General features: G+C 51.2%; 1 protein-coding gene across 2 annotated transcripts in view; it reads right to left on the reverse strand.

The window, feature by feature from the left end:
* TOGARAM1 (TOG array regulator of axonemal microtubules 1) overlaps positions 1 to 17,255 on the reverse strand; it is an 846,610-nt gene that overhangs the window by 80,759 nt on the left and 748,596 nt on the right. For both annotated transcript variants that reach the window (XR_014968891.1, XM_085626936.1), the window contains exon 20: positions 4,529 to 4,748. Coding sequence is in view for 1 of the 2 variants with exons in the window: in XM_085626936.1 (XP_085483062.1) it covers positions 4,529 to 4,748 (220 nt within the window). In the remaining variant the exon portion in view is untranslated. The remainder of the gene's footprint in view (positions 1 to 4,528; positions 4,749 to 17,255) is intronic.

Below are 17,255 nucleotides of genomic sequence, written 5' to 3' on the forward strand. Positions count from 1 at the left end.
AGAATAAGTGGACAAAGAAGAAGAATGCTGACCCGAGAACCGAGGAGCACAAATGACTTGGCATCAACCTTGCCGGTCTGCTGCACCCAACCCTCATGGAGCAACTGCTTCGTCCTGCTGCTGTGAAGACCTTAAGAAACCCGGAGGACTGCCAGTGCTTCACAAATTGCCAAAGGAACTCCCTTGGAGTAGAGGTGCTACTCCCCTGCAGCCGCAGGCCTCAAAGAGCAAGACCCGGTACTCCGACCTGCCGTCAACGCGGACTACCGACGCAGCAGCTGCCCAGGAAGAGGTAGCAGTGCTCTTACAGGTCAGATCCATCCACCCTCCAAGTGTGGAGATGCCAGGACCGATCAGAGCCGCACAGTACAAATCCTTGAGGTACTGGACCACATGCAGCAGCCAAGGCTTATTGTGCCCAGAACTGACACCAACACCGAGGAAGACCAACTTGCACATCGAGGGACTTCAGGGACAATGAGATCCACATCAAGAGTGGCCCAGCTGTCCTGTTTACCCCTCTGCAGCAGAAACAAAGACCAAGAGCGAGTCCATGACTGCCGCCTTAAAACACCTATGCACCTGCACTACAGAGACCGAGTCTAAGTGAGGTGATGGGGTCAATGGGGTCCCCAGACCCACAAGAGCTAAGATCATCCTTGGGTTTGCCCAGTCTGGACTTCCAGCCGTCACCTGCAACCTCTTTCTTCAGGCCCCCTCCAACCGCGAGAAACTCTAGCACCGGATCCAACGCTAGAAGACACCACTGCACCCAAGTCCCACAGCCCGAGGAGAAGTGGACCAAGAATGTCCCTGCAGGTCCGAGGATCTCAAGAGTAGAGCCCCCTGTGGGTTACCACGGACTGATGTCCCAACTTGCAGCCTCTTTGTAACTGGACCTTTCACCCATTGAAGTGACTGGGCACCCGACGAAGTGACATACCTCTGCTTCCGGATGCCCCACAGCCTCCTGAGGTGACCTGTTGGTGTGGCCTTCGACCTTTCCCTATACTCACCTTAAGTCCTGAAGAACTGTCCTGCAAGTTGCTGCTAAGTGCTCAACTGCAATACATGTGTTTCCTCCATAAGATAACATTACCGATCCAGAAATTGCAGTGTCTATTTTTGAATACAGTACAAAATCATAACTTGAAAGGTACTTATCCAATTCCGATGACTTTGGTATAAATCTATATAAACATATGTGTTATTTTTATAAATTGGTGTCAGATTTCTTTATTGAGTGTGGTCTCACTTACTGCCTTTTTGTGTGTAACAAATGCTTAGCACTACCCTCTGAGTGATATGCCTAGCTGCTCACCCACACTACCACAAAGGAGAGCATTTAGGGTGTCATTTGTGCCTCTGTAATTCCATTGGGGTTTGCCTGGACTCTTTGCACAGTGTACCTCATTTTGGTGCACTATATATAGAGCCAACTTCCTACAGGGCTCTTGTCTAATTCTTTCATTAAAAAATGTGTTGCTTTAGAAGTACGGACATCTCATATAGACCACCAATGACATGCGATTTTGAAATCTTCAATTGTTAACTTTTCATCATTTCTGGGAATACTGCACACCCTGACTGAATTGCGTTTGTGAGATTATGGCCAATAAAATTAGTACCCAGACATTAAGTGATAGCCTGGAATAGCTAAATATGAAATATTCACATTATGTTGTGGAATCCCTAACTTAAAAGAAACAAATATATATTAAACTCAGTCTGATTTCTAAATTAGTTATATATGTTGTACAATATTATATCAATCATACAATTTGAGGGCTCTTGGAGTCAGGGATTGATCTATTAGTCACTTATGTTAGTTGGACAAGGAGACTAATGATCATATTGTGCATTGGTTCAGCTATACTTGGGCTAAGGATTAGGTATTTAAAATCAATCAGTGGGAACGGACGTGATACCAAAGGTGTCTGTCTTGCTTCATTTTAGTGGCTGTACTCATCGTGTGATTAGTTGGGTTACTAAATTCATATCCTTAATCAAGCAGTGGCTATGGTCTATTTCAATTATTAAAGTGCATGTTTAGTTCTGTATGTGGGTACAACAAGTTGGGGGTACAACAAGTTAATCACTTCTGTATATGTGTATAATGGATGTGGGATATACTGTGACCTCCCATCTTTTACATCGGTATGGATGAGGGCCAGTTTAATCCCCATCGTTTTGTTTTATCTAGTATTACAGAGCCATTTTCCAGTGTACATTTCCTGTGAAATTATACACTAAAGCTTTTCTACTACGGATATGAATAAGAGATTTATCATAGAAGTAACCTTATGCTACTTTTCTCTCCTGATTATTTTCCATTTTCAATGTGTGTGTAGTTTTGAAAGAAACTGAGAAGAGGGGAGAAGAAAAACAGCATATGAAAATGTAGGCTTAAGTGAATGTTTGCATTGTTCAGCACTCCATCCATCATTTGTTCCTTTTGCTTTTGTCATCCTAAGTGAGAAGGGCATGCCCAGACATGGGTCCTGTGCTCAATATGCAACTGGATTCAAGCTAGCCTGGCTGAAGAGAGATGATGCCTGGAAACCGGTCCCAGGTTGCTTGTTTCCGGTCCACGGAGGACCTGGCTTGGCAGTTTGGGTTGGACTAATCCCACGAGGAACAAGGTCAAGACTGCTTTGCATATGGCTGCGTCCAAACTGGGATGGGGTGGTGAGCAAAAGAACGATGGATTAAACCCAGATCTTTGTGACAAGAGGTGAATGTTTGCATTGTTCAGAATTCTGTCCATCATTTGTTCCTTTTTCTTTTGCCACTCTAAGTCGAAGGGTATGCCCAGACGTGGGTCCCGTGCTCACTGTGCCACTGGATTCAAGCTAGCCTGGCCGATGAGGGGTGATGCCCCGAATCCGGTCCCAGGATGCCCGTTATCGGTCCAGGGAGGACCTGACTTGGCAGTTCTGGCTGGACTGTTCTCATGAGGAGCAGGCTCAAGACTGATTTGCATATGGCTGGGTCCAACCTGGGATGGCGTGGTGAGCAAAAGAACAATGGATTAAACCCAGATCTTTGTGACTGGGGGTGAATGTTTGCATTGTTCAGCCTTCTGGCCATCATTTGTTCCTTTTGCTTTTGTTGCCTTTTAGTGGGAAGGGTATTACCAGACGTGGTTCCCATGCTCACTGCACCACTGGATAGAAGATAGACTGGCTAATGTGGGGTGACGCCCCATAACCGGTCCCAGGATGCTTGTTTCTGGTCCAGTGAATGGAGACTTGGTCCTTTGACCTGCACCTAGAAATGGAGTCTGGCCTGAGCTCTTGGGGCAACAGGCCTACATTAAAGCATTGAGAAAGAATAGCTAAATGGCTTACTCTAGTAGTAGCCTCAAAGCTGTGCACTCAGAGGAGCTAAGGCACTTTCAACTTCCCTTGAGTCATCTGACCATTTACATAGGGCAGTGAGTGTGACTGCCAAGAGGGAGTCCACGGGGAATGCCTTACTTCTTCACTGTCAGAAAGGAAACTAGGTACCACAACCAGCAGATGAGGGCATGTACCGCCTCCTGACTCTTACCAATGATGAAACTCAACATCTCCTTAGGAAGTGCGAACCGTTGCTTTGCTGTAAGGCAGGTTCCAGAGAAGCCTCGCAGTGATGACAGCACACTAAGTACAGTCTGCAAACATGAGATAGAGGTTCTACAGATCAGCTATTACAAGCAGCTGATGGCATGACACACATAGCTTAAAGCCGAAGCACTGTGGCATAAGTAAAGAGAACGGAGGGAAGAAGCAGATGAAATGGAAAAATAACACAAAAAGGTCCATAAGCCATGGAATTATCAGGGTTGGGCCAAACACGAGGAATTAGCTGCATATGAGTAAAGCAGAGAATTATCAAGGGTGCAGGCTTGTGTGTACAGTACTGGTGTGCAAAGTTCTGGATTAACCACTTAAACAGCAATTTCAGATCCCACCATTATATGGTGGGGTTGGTACCCAATGGTTAAGAATGAGGAAAAAAACAGGACCTAACAGTCCCTTGAATTATATGTGGACATATGGAATAAGATCACTTTTGGTATGTTATACATATAAAGTGTACAGTTCAAAGGGGTACCCAGCCACTTATATAGTATAGGTAGAAGAAATAGAAAGGTCTGTTCAGAGTTGTGACAGTCTGTTGAAATTTGCATGAGAATCGCCGGTCTTTTCAGAACTTTGTGAGGGTCTCTTTATAGCTATCTGTGGTTCTCCTGTGAGGTGATCATTGTAGACAAGTACTTGTGGCACAAAAGATGAAATGCTTACAACACCAGCGTCATAATAGCGCTTGCTTGAATGACTATTTTTTAGGCCACATGGAATTGCTTGCTACATAGCTATATAGAACTTTGACAATGTTGAATTAAAGAGGGAAAGTTCATTCAATGGACAGTCACACTTAAAACTTCCATTTAGAAATCCCTATTGTTTAACAGTCACCATCATTTACTTGCACTGCAGCAGAGAATGATCATCAAATGTGTAACGTTAACATATTAGCGTACCTAAATATGCAATTAATGCTTGAACAACGTTGCTAGCAGCAGAATAGATACTGTGATTCTTTGAGTTTAGGTTGTTATCGACGATTGCCGGAAACAGTATATTGACCACAGCAGACAGGCTGTCTTTCAGCAGAGGGATGATCTTCTGCATTGTTTCCAGAGCCAAAAGATTAACTTTACTATTCGAGTCATGAAGACGTGACTTGAAAGCATCAAAGATCTGAAAAAGTAGAACATAGCCTTTAGTGCATCAGACTTAAATACCTTTAGCTCTTTTAATATAATCCATGCAGTGTGGCTAATCAAAATAGGATTCTTTCAAAGCTCAATTCCCTTCGAACAAAAGTACTAAAACTTTGAAATAGATTTTTAATTTCAGTGATTTCGTCAAGTGGCATGCGTTTTCAGTGAAATAATAATAAATGCTTTTAAAGAAATGAGCTCTGGAACATTTCCAGCAATACAGAAACAGAAGCCAGAAGACCAAACATTACAAACAGAGAAAATAAATAGTAGATTGCTTTGAACCACAACCTGGCATTTGAATTTGATTTTCTAGAATCTAACACAATGTAATGCATCCTCCGAGCCAGTTGTTTCAACCAACTTTTCACACCCGCCGTGGAAACTCTGAGTCTCTGTATCAAATATGAGGTAACAATCTGCACTCCTTTTTTTACTTTAGCACAGCTTCAACTGATTTGGCTTCACTGTCATGAGTCTGGAAAGCAGTTTTGTGTCAGAAAGAATTTTAAGTTTTCTCTACAGAATTTTCAATGTTTCCATATTCTCTATAACTCGTATCATAGGTATTCTTTCTTCTAAAATCTTTTTGATTTCAGTACATATATAGTTGGGAATTAATATATACCCGATTAAGCAACAGCTATCGAGGTGAGTTGTTATTTATTTCCCATTGTGGGACTAGGGTTTTCATAAAACGTGTCCTCTGATCAATGTAGACTAATTGTTTTAGCGATTATCAGATTAGTATCTGAATTATTGTTTCGATCAATATATTTCACCTGATTCGCACTTTATATGACATTCCTGGGTGACAGTTTAGTTAATCTTAATTCTTCTGCTTCTAACAGTTAAGTCAAACATATATATGGTCTCTTGCGTGTTATTCTGATTTACCATTATATAGCCCACTTATTGTCGCCCAATTTTTACAATTTACCCTCACAGGTTGTGTTGTGAGTCCAAAATTGTGCAAACAATATTTAGAAAGTATTCATTTTCTTCAGCAGCATAGACCTTTCCTAATAAGGTTAACCTATTCTCATGCCAAATTGGTGTTCATGTACAACTCGAGATACACACTCTAAAATTGCAGGAATAGAAGAAGTCCTATTCTTGTCTATATTTCTTTGACTGTCTGTATTTGTCAAGCTTGTAGTTTGGATGATAATGCTGTTCATCTACAATCAACTTTCTTGGTACACCACATTTTTTTTTTTCATTCCTTCACTCCTTCCGATTTTCTTTTTCTCAAAAACCTAGTGCACTTATATCTTTTATAAATGCTCTTTTGAGCTGCCTCTATTGCACTGTTTGAATCACATTTCTCCTCTTCCAATATTACTTATATCCAAGGCTCCCAGTTTGAATTTTACTGATTTGTACAGCTAAATACAGACAGAAATCCCTGTGTTTCCACGCTCATTGGGATTCTTTTGATTGATTCCCCATTCTTTCCTTCATGAATAGCAGTGCAGAGGACAACATGGGGAGGTAAAAAACAATGTTATAAGATTTTGTTAAATGACTGCATAACTTAATATTTGTCTGTGCAATAATGGTAATATTTTCATGTCGTCATTTTTTAAAATTATATTTGGCTGCTTAATAAGCTAAAACACGACAGGCAGCAAAGTATGAGTGCACGTTTATTGGTTAAATAAATGTGATAATACACTCATCACAAATTTAAGGATTTACAAAACACTAACTTAATAGGGCTAAAAACCGATAAGAAGGTTAAAAAATAAATATGGATGAATACAGACGGAAATGTAAAAAAAAAAAAAAACACTATAAAACAGGGAGCCCGACTTATATCTCTCTGTTCCCTCTATACCGATAAAATGGGTGTTGGCTCTTTTTTTGGATTATTGAGGTTTTACAATCCCTTTGGTTCTCATTACCTTATGATTAGAATTCTTGTTTTAATGTAATATTATTCTATTAATGCTTATTGATGATCTATTTGAATTCAAATAGATATTAACAATATATCTCTCAGTTAATGTTTTGTTTTACTGTGTGTTTAAGGAAAATTTTACTTACCCTGTAAACATCTGTTTGTGGCATGTAGTGCTGTAGATTCACATGATGTGCATACTCCTGCCATCTAGTGTTGTGCTTGGATGTGTGCAACTTGTTTTTGTTCGAGGGAGTCTTTCGCGTCACGAGGTGTAGGCACCTACTGTAGGCAATGCGCATGGGTATCGGCTCCATAGTCAGATTGTTTTTACCACCCTAAGGGTGAACATGTAGATGGAGCTTAGAGCTACAGATATAAATGACCATGAAAAGTAAAGAAATATGGTCGGAGTATCTGCTGGGAAGGAGGGTGGGCGCATGTGAATCTAAAGCACTCCATGCCATGAACAGATGCTTACAGGGTAAAAAACATTTTCCGCTAGTAGGGGTTGTATGATAAAGGTACGCACTGTAAATGACCCGACCCCCCAGCCCTGAAAACGACCCGACCCCCCAGCCCTGAAGACTGCCCCGGACCCCCTTCCCCAGCCCTGAAAACGCACCGACCCCCTAGCCCTGAAAACGACCCCAACCCCCTAGCCCTGAAAATGACCCAACCCCACAGCCCGGAAAATGACCCGATCCCCCAACCCTGAAAACTAACCCCCCAACCAAACAAACTACCCCCTCCCCAACTTAGCCCTAGTCCCACTTACTTCACCATGTCCTCTCTTCCTGGTGTTTTCATGATTCCACCTAGCTGCAGCCAGCTGCTAGACCGTGCACTGCCGTAACCACACATATGCATGGTTAAGGCATATGCATGGTTAAGGCAAGCGTGGTAGTGCTTGCGTAGTCGGAACACTCATGGCTCTAACCAGGTTGTTCCGACTGTTTCCTGTTAGTGGCATGTATAGCTGTAGATACACTTGCTGTGCATAGACTGTTAAGCAGTCCTGCCCAAAAGCAAAATCTGAGGATGTTGAAGAAGATTGAAATAGCGGGCGTAAGACAGCTTTGCCAACTCTAGCTTGTTGTCTAGCTAGGAAATCCATACAGTAATGCTTAGTAAAAGTGTGAGGAGTGGACCAAGTAGCTGCTTTACTGATGTTGAGCAATGGTATATTGCCCAAGAAGGCAATAAAAGACCCTTTCTTGTGCGTGGAATGGGGTCTGGGAGGGACAGGTAGGGATCTTTTAGTATAGCAAGTTTGGCTACACTTGACAAACCAACAAGCGATAACTGCTTTTGAAGTAGCATGCCCTTTATGTGGTTTGGAGTAAGACACGAAGAGTTGTTGTGTTTTGTTCTATTCACATAATACATTAGTGCTCTTTTGACATCTAGGGCATGCAAAGCGTGTTCCGCAACAAACTTTGGATGTGGAAAGAAAACTGTAACCTCAATTGTTTGATTGAGATGAATACTGGAAACCACCTTAAAGAGAAATGTTGGGTTAGTTCTAAGGACAACCTTATCTGGATGGACTTGGAAGAAATGCTCCTCTAAGGTGAGATTGTGTACCTCACTGATTCGTCTGAGGGAAGTGACTGCTACAAGGACGGCTACCTCCCATGATAGAAAGTGAAGCGGGCAAGAGCAAAGGAAGGCCCTTGAGCCTTATTAGGACCATGTCAAGAATCCACACCGAAGCAGGAGGTGTCCGGGCTGCATGACCAGCTTGAAGCCTTCCATGAAGGCCTTAATGACTGGTATTCTGAAAAGCAAAGTGTGCTGCCTGTTCTGAAGGTGAGCAGTCACAACAGCCAAATGTAACTGAATGGGGGTATAGGCAAGGCCTGACTGTTGAAGGTGAAGAAGAAAATAGACAATGTCTTGTATTGATTGTGTGAGGGGATTGATATGCTTTGGAGGGCAATAGTGCACAAAGTGCTTCCATTTTGCTGCATAGCAGGCCCTGGTGATAGGCTTGTGTGCTTCATGAAGAATGGACATACATTCCTGTGATAAGTTAAGGTATCCACACTCTAGAACCTCAGAAGCCATACTGCAAGATTGAGCTGCTGAGGACTGGTGTGTTGGAGGGTTCCTTGACTTTGTGTGAGAAGGTTCAGCCTGTGGGGAAGCTTCTCGTGAGGACCTAGAAATAATTCCAGCAGAGTGGAGTACCAAGGCTGTCACACCTAGGTTGGGGCTACGAGGATGAGGTTAAGTGATGTCTGCCTCAGCTTGTGAACTAAAAATGGTAGGAGAGGCGGAAAAGCATAGACAAATACCCCTGACCAGTTCATCTATAGTATGTTGCCAATTGACTGTGGGTGTGGTAACCTGGTGGCGAAGTTAGGGCATTTTGCGTTTTCTGCAGTGGCAAACAGGTCCATGTGAGAAAACTTCCACTGTTGGAAGTAAAGGATTAGTGTCTGGGGGTGAAGTTTCCACTGGTGGACTTGCTGATGTGTTCTGCTGAGCAGGTCTGCCAAGTCGGGAATGTACTGTATGACCAACTGCATCTTGTGATGTATTGCCCACTTCCAGATACTCTGGGCTAGAACAGACAGTTGGGACAAGTGCGCCCCACTTTGCTTTTGTTGGTAGGTAATGGCAGTGGTGGTGTCCGTGCAGACTAGAACAACATTATTATGAATAAGTGGAAGGAATGCTAGAAGAGAAAATTAAATAGCCAGCATTTCCAGGTGGTTGATGTGGAGGCCCTGCTGGGCCGGTGTCCACAAACCTTGGATTGTGTGATCTTGCAGATGTGTTCCCCATTTGGGGAGCGAGGTGTTCGTGGTGAAGGTCTCCTTTGGAACTGGGTCTAGAAAGTATCCTGTATCAGATTGTTGGTGTTCCACCACTGCAGAGAGCGATATGTACGGCCCCAAATCAACGCTAGATCCTTCCATAGACCCTTGGCCTGAGACAACTCTTCTTCTAGGGTACAGTTGTAAGGGACACGTGTAACCTTGCATGAGGAACTATTGCAATGCAGGGTGCCATCATGCCTAACAAACGCATTACTGTCCTGACCGTTACTTATTGAACCGGCTCAAAAAGATGTATCAGATTTTGGAAAGTGTTGACCTGGCAAGACTTGGATATGCCTTCCCCACCCTTGAGTCTAGAATAGCCCTGAGGAAGGGTTGTACCTGAAGGAAGGATTTGGCTATATTTATAGTGAAGCCCAGGTCTAGGGCTGTCTGCATGTGCGCCAGACATTGCTTTTATGTGGCACCTCTGATCAGCCAGTAGTTCAGATAAGGGAACACGTGGATTTCACCCCGCCTGAGGGGAGTGGTTACCATGGATGGACAGTTGGTGAAGACTCTGGGGGTGGTTGTGACCCCAAAGGGCAGCACCTTGAACTGATAATGTTGTTCACTCACCACAAACAGCAGGAATCTTCCATGGGTGGGATGGATGGGAATATAGAAGTAGGTGTCCTTCAAGTAAAGGGCTGTCATGAAGTCGCCTTGCCGCAACAGAGAGATGACATCCTGAAAAGTGACCATGTGGAAGTGTTCTGACCGTGTGTACCTGTTGAGGGGCATGAGGTCAGCTTGTGTGTGAATGGGGGATGTTGGCGGGTGAGTTTCAATACCTCTACAATACCTCTCCCGTATGATGTCTAGAACCCATCAATCGGAGGTAATAATCTTCCAGTGATGTAGAAACCACTGCAACCTGCCCCCACAGGTGTTGGATGGTTGGGGGAAGTTGGACAGCATTACTGTCTTGGGGTGGTGGTTCCTTTACTGTCCCTTTGACTCTACCATTACCATTGACCCCATAAAGGGGTCTGTTGCTGTTGTCTGGAATTGGTGCTGGAAGTCTTCGGTGTGGCAACTGTTTTTGCTGCCCGGGGTATTGTGGGCATCGAAATGCATGTGGGTTACTTGTACCCATGTCTTTCTTGATTTTTTTGAGCATCTAGTTGACTGGACGGCTGAAAAAATGCTTGCCATCAAAGGGCACATTCAGAAAGTGATGTTGTACCTCAGATTTTTTTTTTGATAAACAAGTTTTTATTGTTTTCAGCAGTGTAACAACAGAAACTGTCGGGCCCCCCAAATCCCCACCACACAGCAGTACAGTAAAAAGCGCACCACATTCCCACCCACCCCTCAAAACTCTTCCCCATCTCCCAAACCACCCCGCTAAGGTATGTTGCCCAGCCATTTCCCCCAAACCTTCCGGTATTTCTTGGGACAGCCACGTGCCAGATAAAGAGTCCGTTCCTGCGCCGCACACCAGTCCACCCCGGCGCCCCACTTAGCTATGGTTGGCGGCTGCGGTTGCTTCCACGCCGCCGCAATGTCTCGTTTAGCCACCATCAAGGCCGTCATGAGGAACAGCTGTTCCGGGCGCGTGCCATCTAAACCATCCGTGATGCCCAATAGGGAGTGTCTAGGCTCATGCGGCACCTCCCACCCCAGGACCTCCGTAAGCTCGGACTCAATGCCCCTCCAGAACCCCTCCAGCCCCGGGCAAGACCACACCATATGAAGGAAGTCGGCCGGCTCGGAGCCACAGCAGGAGCAGGCCGCGTCCCCGGAGAGGCCCGCGCCATGAAGGCGGGCCGGCGTGAGATAAGCAGCGTGTAGGTAATAAATTTGGACAAGTCGTAGCCTAGCGGAGGCCGTCACCAAGCGGGGGGCCATAAGGGCGTCCCGCCAGTCGGCCTCGTCCAGGGGACCCACCCAGCCCTCCCAACGTTCCTTAAGGCCCTCAAGGGATGTAGGGGTACAGTTATAGAGGGAGCGGTAAATCCTGGAGATGCCCCCACTCCCCAAATTGCCCAGCATGACGTGAGCCTCCGGAGGGCTGTGGTCCGGCAGCCGGACGTCTAGTGGGGTGTAGGTGCGTATAGCGTGGCGCAGCTGGAGGTATCTATAGAATTGGGAGGAATGGAGGGAGAAGCGCGCCTGCAGCTCTGAAAAGGAACACATTCGCCTGCCCCGCCAGACGTCCCCCAACTGGGAAATGCCAATTAAGTCCCACGATCTAAAGCCTTCCAGCTCCGCGACCCCCGCAACCATGTCCCGTGCCACATGGGAGTGACCCGGGTCAGCCTCCCCGTCCAGCGGGTGTGACGGAGAGCCGCGGGGACGGAAGCGCCGTACAGGCGATCCTGAATACCGGAGAAACCCAAATCCCGAGTTCCACCCTGTAGGCTGGGTCAGACCAACCCCCCCCAAACCAGTCATGAATGACCAGAAGGCGGGTGGCCAGATAATAAAGGTAGAGGTCGGACATGCCCAGGCCCCCATCGAAGGTGGGTATGCGGCACGTCGATAGAGCCAGCCGGTGCCTCCCACTGCCCCAGAGGAATCTCGTCACCATCCCGTCCAACTCGCGGAACCAAGGTCGCGGAAAGGATAGGGGGGTGTTTTGCAGCACATACAGAAACCGGGGAAGAATCATCATTTTATAGAGGGCCACCCTCCCTAGCGGATTAAGGGGTAACTGGTGCCAACGCGCCAAGTCCGCCTTGGCTTTCTTCACCAGGGGGGTGACGTTAAGTGCCCAGCTCAGCTCCGGGAGGAGGGAGACCCAGATGCCCAGGTATTGAAATGACAACCGGCGGAGAGGGATGGTCTCCTGCCAGTCAAAACACTCCCTGGAGGGGTGCAACGGGACCAGGACCGATTTCCGCGAATTGAGGGATAGACCAGACGCCCGGCCGAAACGGCTCAGGATGGAGAGGGCACGGGGGCCGGAGTGCGCCGGGTCACTCAGATACAGCAGGACGTCATCCGCATAGAGTGCGATTTTGTCAGCCTCTAGGCCAGGCCACTCCCAGCCCCGAAGGAAGGGGTCAGATCTAATCAGGGCGAGGGCGAAGAGAAGGGGCGATAGTGGGCAACCCTGCCGCGTCCCTCGGCCGATCCGAAATGGCCTCGATAGCACTCCATTAACCAGAAACCTGGCGCGGGGCTGGGCATAGAGGACACGCACCATCCCCACGAACCGGGGGCCAAAACCCACGTGGGTCAGGACCTCAAAGAGGTATGTCCACCCCACTGAATCGAAGGCCTTCTCAAAATCAACGAGGAGGAGAGCGAGGTACGGAGACAGCCGATGACGATGGGCCAGGGCCACATGGAGACGGCGAAGACAGTGGCGGGTGCCCCGAGCGGGCATGAACCCACACTGGTCCGGGTGGACCAAGGTTGACAACAGGGGCCGAAGCCGCTGGGCCAGGACCGCCGCGTAGAGCTTCACATCCGTGTTAATGAGCGAAATGGGACGGTAGGCCGCCCTGTCGGTGGACGGCGGCGTGGACTTAGGCAAAACCACAATCGTGGCCAGGTCCGCCTCCGGGGGGGAAGGAGCCCCTCTCAATCACCTCCGCATAGTGAGCGCGCAGCCGCGGGACCAGGGTGTCTCTGTAGGCGGCGTAGAATTCTTGGGGGAACCCGTCAGGCCCCGGGGTCTTCCCCGCGGATGTCCGTCCGATGGCATCCCCAATTTCCTCGAGGGAGATGGGGGCCTCCAGGCTCTCCCATTCGGCCGGCCGAAGCCGGGCGAGGTGTGCGTCCCCAGACGCGAGTAGAGCGGCCAAGGAAAGATCCGGTGCGCGAGCCCGGTAGAGCTGAGAGTAGAACTGGGCAAAGGCGGCCGCCATCTCCACAGAGGAGGACCGGAGCACACCCGAGGAATCGGTGACCGCCGGAATGATGCACGACGCCCTGGGGTAGGTAGCCAGGCGGTGCAACAGCACGCCGTTCTTGTCACCCCAACCATACACCCTTGCCACCGAGGACTGCCAGAGGAGTTTGGCCGCCTCGAGGGACCGTTGACAAATCTCTTGGCGAAGGAGCCTCAGTTGCCGGGACACCGCCGGGTCATCATGCGCGGAAAGAGACTGCTCCATTCGTAGCGCCCGGGCCTCGCAGGCAGTGAGCTGTTGCAGCCACGACTGGCGGTGCCGCACCACATGCGCCTTAGCTGCCCCTCTGATGGTCGCCTTGCAGGCCTCCCACAGGGTACCTGCCGACGAGACCGAGCCCTCATTAGTGGAATAGTATTGAGTAAGCTCGGTGCCCACCGCCTTGCGCAGCGCCCTGTCTTGGAGGAACCAGGCGCTAAACCGCCACATTGGCCGGGCCGTGTGCGGCGGAGGCCCTAGGCCCAGGAGGACCGGCGAGTGATCTGAAATCCCCCCTGGGGAGGATGCGGATGTCTTGGACGCCCCCGCAGTCGGCGGGAGGGAGAAAGATCATATCAATACGGGCGTGAGAATGATGAGCGGCCGAAGTGTAGGTGAACTGACGAGCATGAGGATGCCAGAGCCTCCAGGCGTCGCAGAGGCCCTGGGCCTCGGCCCAGCCCGCCAGCTGCCGTGCTCGGGCCGCACGGGAATCCGAAACCGGTCCCGACGAGTCCATCCGAGGGGTCGAGACGGCATTAAAATCTCCCCCAAGAACAACAGTGCCCCCGGGAGCGTGGCTAACAGAGAAGCAGTGTGGGCTAAGGCCTGCGACAGTCCCGAGGGCGGCGCATAGAGCGATAGGAAGCTGACCGGTCTACCATCCAGCGTGCCGCAAACAGCAATCCCGGTGCCCTGAGGATCATGGGTCACCCGTGTAAGGACGAAGGGGAAACAGCGGCGCAGCAGGACCGCCACTCCGCGGGAGCCGCGGGCACACCCGATCGTACCCATAACGCGCCAGGAAAGGGCATTTTTCCCCCAGAAGATGGGTCTCTTGAAGGAGGAGCACGTCGGTCCCCATGCGTTGAGCATATTTAAGGACTGCAGTGCGCTTGAGCCTATCCAACAGGCCGTTCACATTCCAGGATAGTATACGCAGCCGAGCCCCAGGGGCCAAGTCAGTCATGGAAGCAACGGGCAAAGTGCGCCGCAGCAGTGAACACCCAGGGGGGCGCCGGGAGGACCCAAGGCCGCGCCGACGCGCGGGGAGAAGAGGAGGAGCGCCCAGGCACCGCGGGGAGAGCAAATGACAAACGAAAGGGAGCCAGGGAGGCCAGGCGGAGAGCGGGCGCAAGTGGAGCGCATGTGAATGTCAGTGCGGAGCTCTGCAGTGGCGCGCGCAGGGAACTGCTGTGTGACGCGGCTAAGAAGAAACCAGACCCAACTAAAGGAAACACCCTCAATAGGAGGAACAACCAACAGAACAAACCCCCCCCCCCCCCAACCCCGCACCCTACACTTCGAGAACTGAAGCATCTGTCGCCCTAACTTTAACAGCAACTACAAGGTCCCAAGCAAAGCGCTCGGGTGTCAAGAGCGTGGTGGACCCCTCCAGAAGTACGGATGCGAGTATCTGGTCCTAGAGTGCTACACATAAGCGGGAAGCCGCTGAGTCTAGGTCCGTAGTAGAGGTCCCAGCAACGGGACTAGGCGGCCGAACCCCCCGCCGAAACAGAGGACAAGGAAGAGTCATAGGGCCGGGCTGCGGGAGAGATCAGAAACGTCCACTGGCGCAGGGAGGGGGGTCAGGGACGGATCCAGCAGACGGGCCGACTGACGCCCGAGGCCCCCAGCCGCATGGGAGGACGTCCCGGAGGAGGCGGAAGAGTCCCTCAGTCTCAGCCCCGATGCGCTTGCGGAACGAGGCCCAGCCGCAAGCCCCCCCCGGGGCCGCCGGAATCGCGTGCGCCGCCAGCGGCTCGGGCGCCGGAGCCCGGCCGCAGCCTGGCCCGAAGGCCGCCGAGCCGGTGATGCCCGCCCGGCTTTTGTAGCGGGCGTTCTTCGGTGAGCCAAGTCCAGGCCCCCCGGGGAGTGTCAAAGAACAGGGTCTTACTCTGGAAAACAACGCGAAGCCGTGCTGGAAATTGAAGCTGATAGCTGAGACCCAGAGAGCGCATCTTATGCTTAACCTCTAGGTACGAGTGGCGTTGCTCCTGGACCTCCCGGGTGTAGTCTGGGAAAACCATGATGTTGTGGTTGTTGAAGGTCAAGGGAGCCTGCACCCGCGCCTCCTTCAGTATAGCATCTCTGTCTCTAAAGTTGAGGATCCGCAAGATGAAGGGGCGCGGGGGGGCCCCCACAGGAGGCTTGGCGGCCAATGATCGATGCGCCCGTTCTATTACAAACCAGGTGGACAAGCTGGCCGTCGGCATCCAGGACTTGAACCACTTCTCCAGGAAGTCGTCGGTGCGGCCAGATTCGACCCCCTCCGGAAAGCCCACCAGGCGGAGGTTGTTGCGGCGGGCCCGATTTTCGGCATCCTCCGCCCGGCGATGCAACTCTTTAGAATGGGTCGTGAGCTCCCGAACCTGGTCTTGTAGCTGTCGAATGTCGTCCTCCGCCGTCGAAATCCGGGACTCCGTCTCAGTGATTCGGGCCGTGGCATTACTAAGGTCCTGGCGCAGTAGCGCGACGTCCACCTTCACCTCTCCGACCATCCCCTCGAGGGACGTACGGGAGGCAGTGATGGCCTGCAATATGGCGGCAAGGTCCGTGCCAGGAGTCGGCGCCGCCTCCCCCCCCGCGCCCGGGGGGTCAGAGGTCGTGAAGCGGTCGATTTTGGTCTGGTGGGGCGCGGCCGTCGACTTGGCGCCCCTGTCCTTGCCCATGGTCGCCCTCGTGAAGTACGCGCCGGTGTCCAGGTGCCGCAGGGCGGATCGTTGGCCGGCCTCTCCCAGCGTCCAAGCGATCGGCCCGTGTGAGGCCGGGACCGAGAGGAAGGAGAGGGAGAAGAAGTGCCGTCGCCTCCTCACAAGGGGGGGCCAGGGGTCCACCGAGGATGCCGCCGACCCACTGCAGAGCCAGTCCAACGGCGCCCCCCCCCCCCACAGGTGTCGTCAGCGCAAGTCCGGTGCCGCGTCCAGCACCCACAACGGGCCCACCTGCGCACCCCCGCAGCGCCTCCGGCCTCGGGCCTCAGCAGGACCCCTCCAGGTGGGGGGAAGGTAACAGGGCGCCCCGTGGCCAGCAGCGGCAGGCCCCAACCAGCGGAGAACGGGGGAGGGGGTTCCAATGGTCGGCAACTGAAGATGGGCTCTCCCGCCAGCGGCGGAGGCCGGCACTCGCGGTGCGAGCACGTCCGCGGCCCTCCACGAGGCCTCCCTCCAGTCGCCTTCAGCGCCAGTCCCCAGGTGCTATGGGGGCAGGAGTCAGGAGCCGGGGCCGGCCTGGCCCACCGGGGCCTCCCACACAGGACCGCACCTCTCGCCGTCAGCCAGTCGCGCCACAGGTCACCAGTGGTATCTGTCCCACTGCGGTTGCAGTCCTTACTTCACCGCCATTGACTCAGGGCCCCCTGGCCACGCAGGGTCTCCGCAGCGGCCCGTGGGGCGAGGCAGGCTCTCCACCCAGCCAGCAACAGCGTCGGATGGCTCTGGGGGTGCCACTGGGTCCCACGACGTGCGGCCGGCCGCCGCCAACCACGCGGCCTGTATCTCTCTCTGACGCCGCGGGCCTCGCGCAGGATCTATCGCCAGGCACAGCACCAGCCAGCCGCTGCTCTCGCGGCCTCCCAGCAAGGGGCGGCAGAACTCGGGCCCGGGAGCAGGAAAGTGGCCAAAAGTGCTGCCGAGTGTGGTTCCTCGGTCCCGCTGCAGGTAGGGACCGCCAATTCGCCTCTAGGACGG

The sequence above is a fragment of the Triturus cristatus genome, chromosome 9 (genome assembly GCF_964204655.1).
Source record: "Triturus cristatus chromosome 9, aTriCri1.1, whole genome shotgun sequence".
Taxonomy (NCBI): Eukaryota; Metazoa; Chordata; class Amphibia; order Caudata; family Salamandridae; genus Triturus; species Triturus cristatus.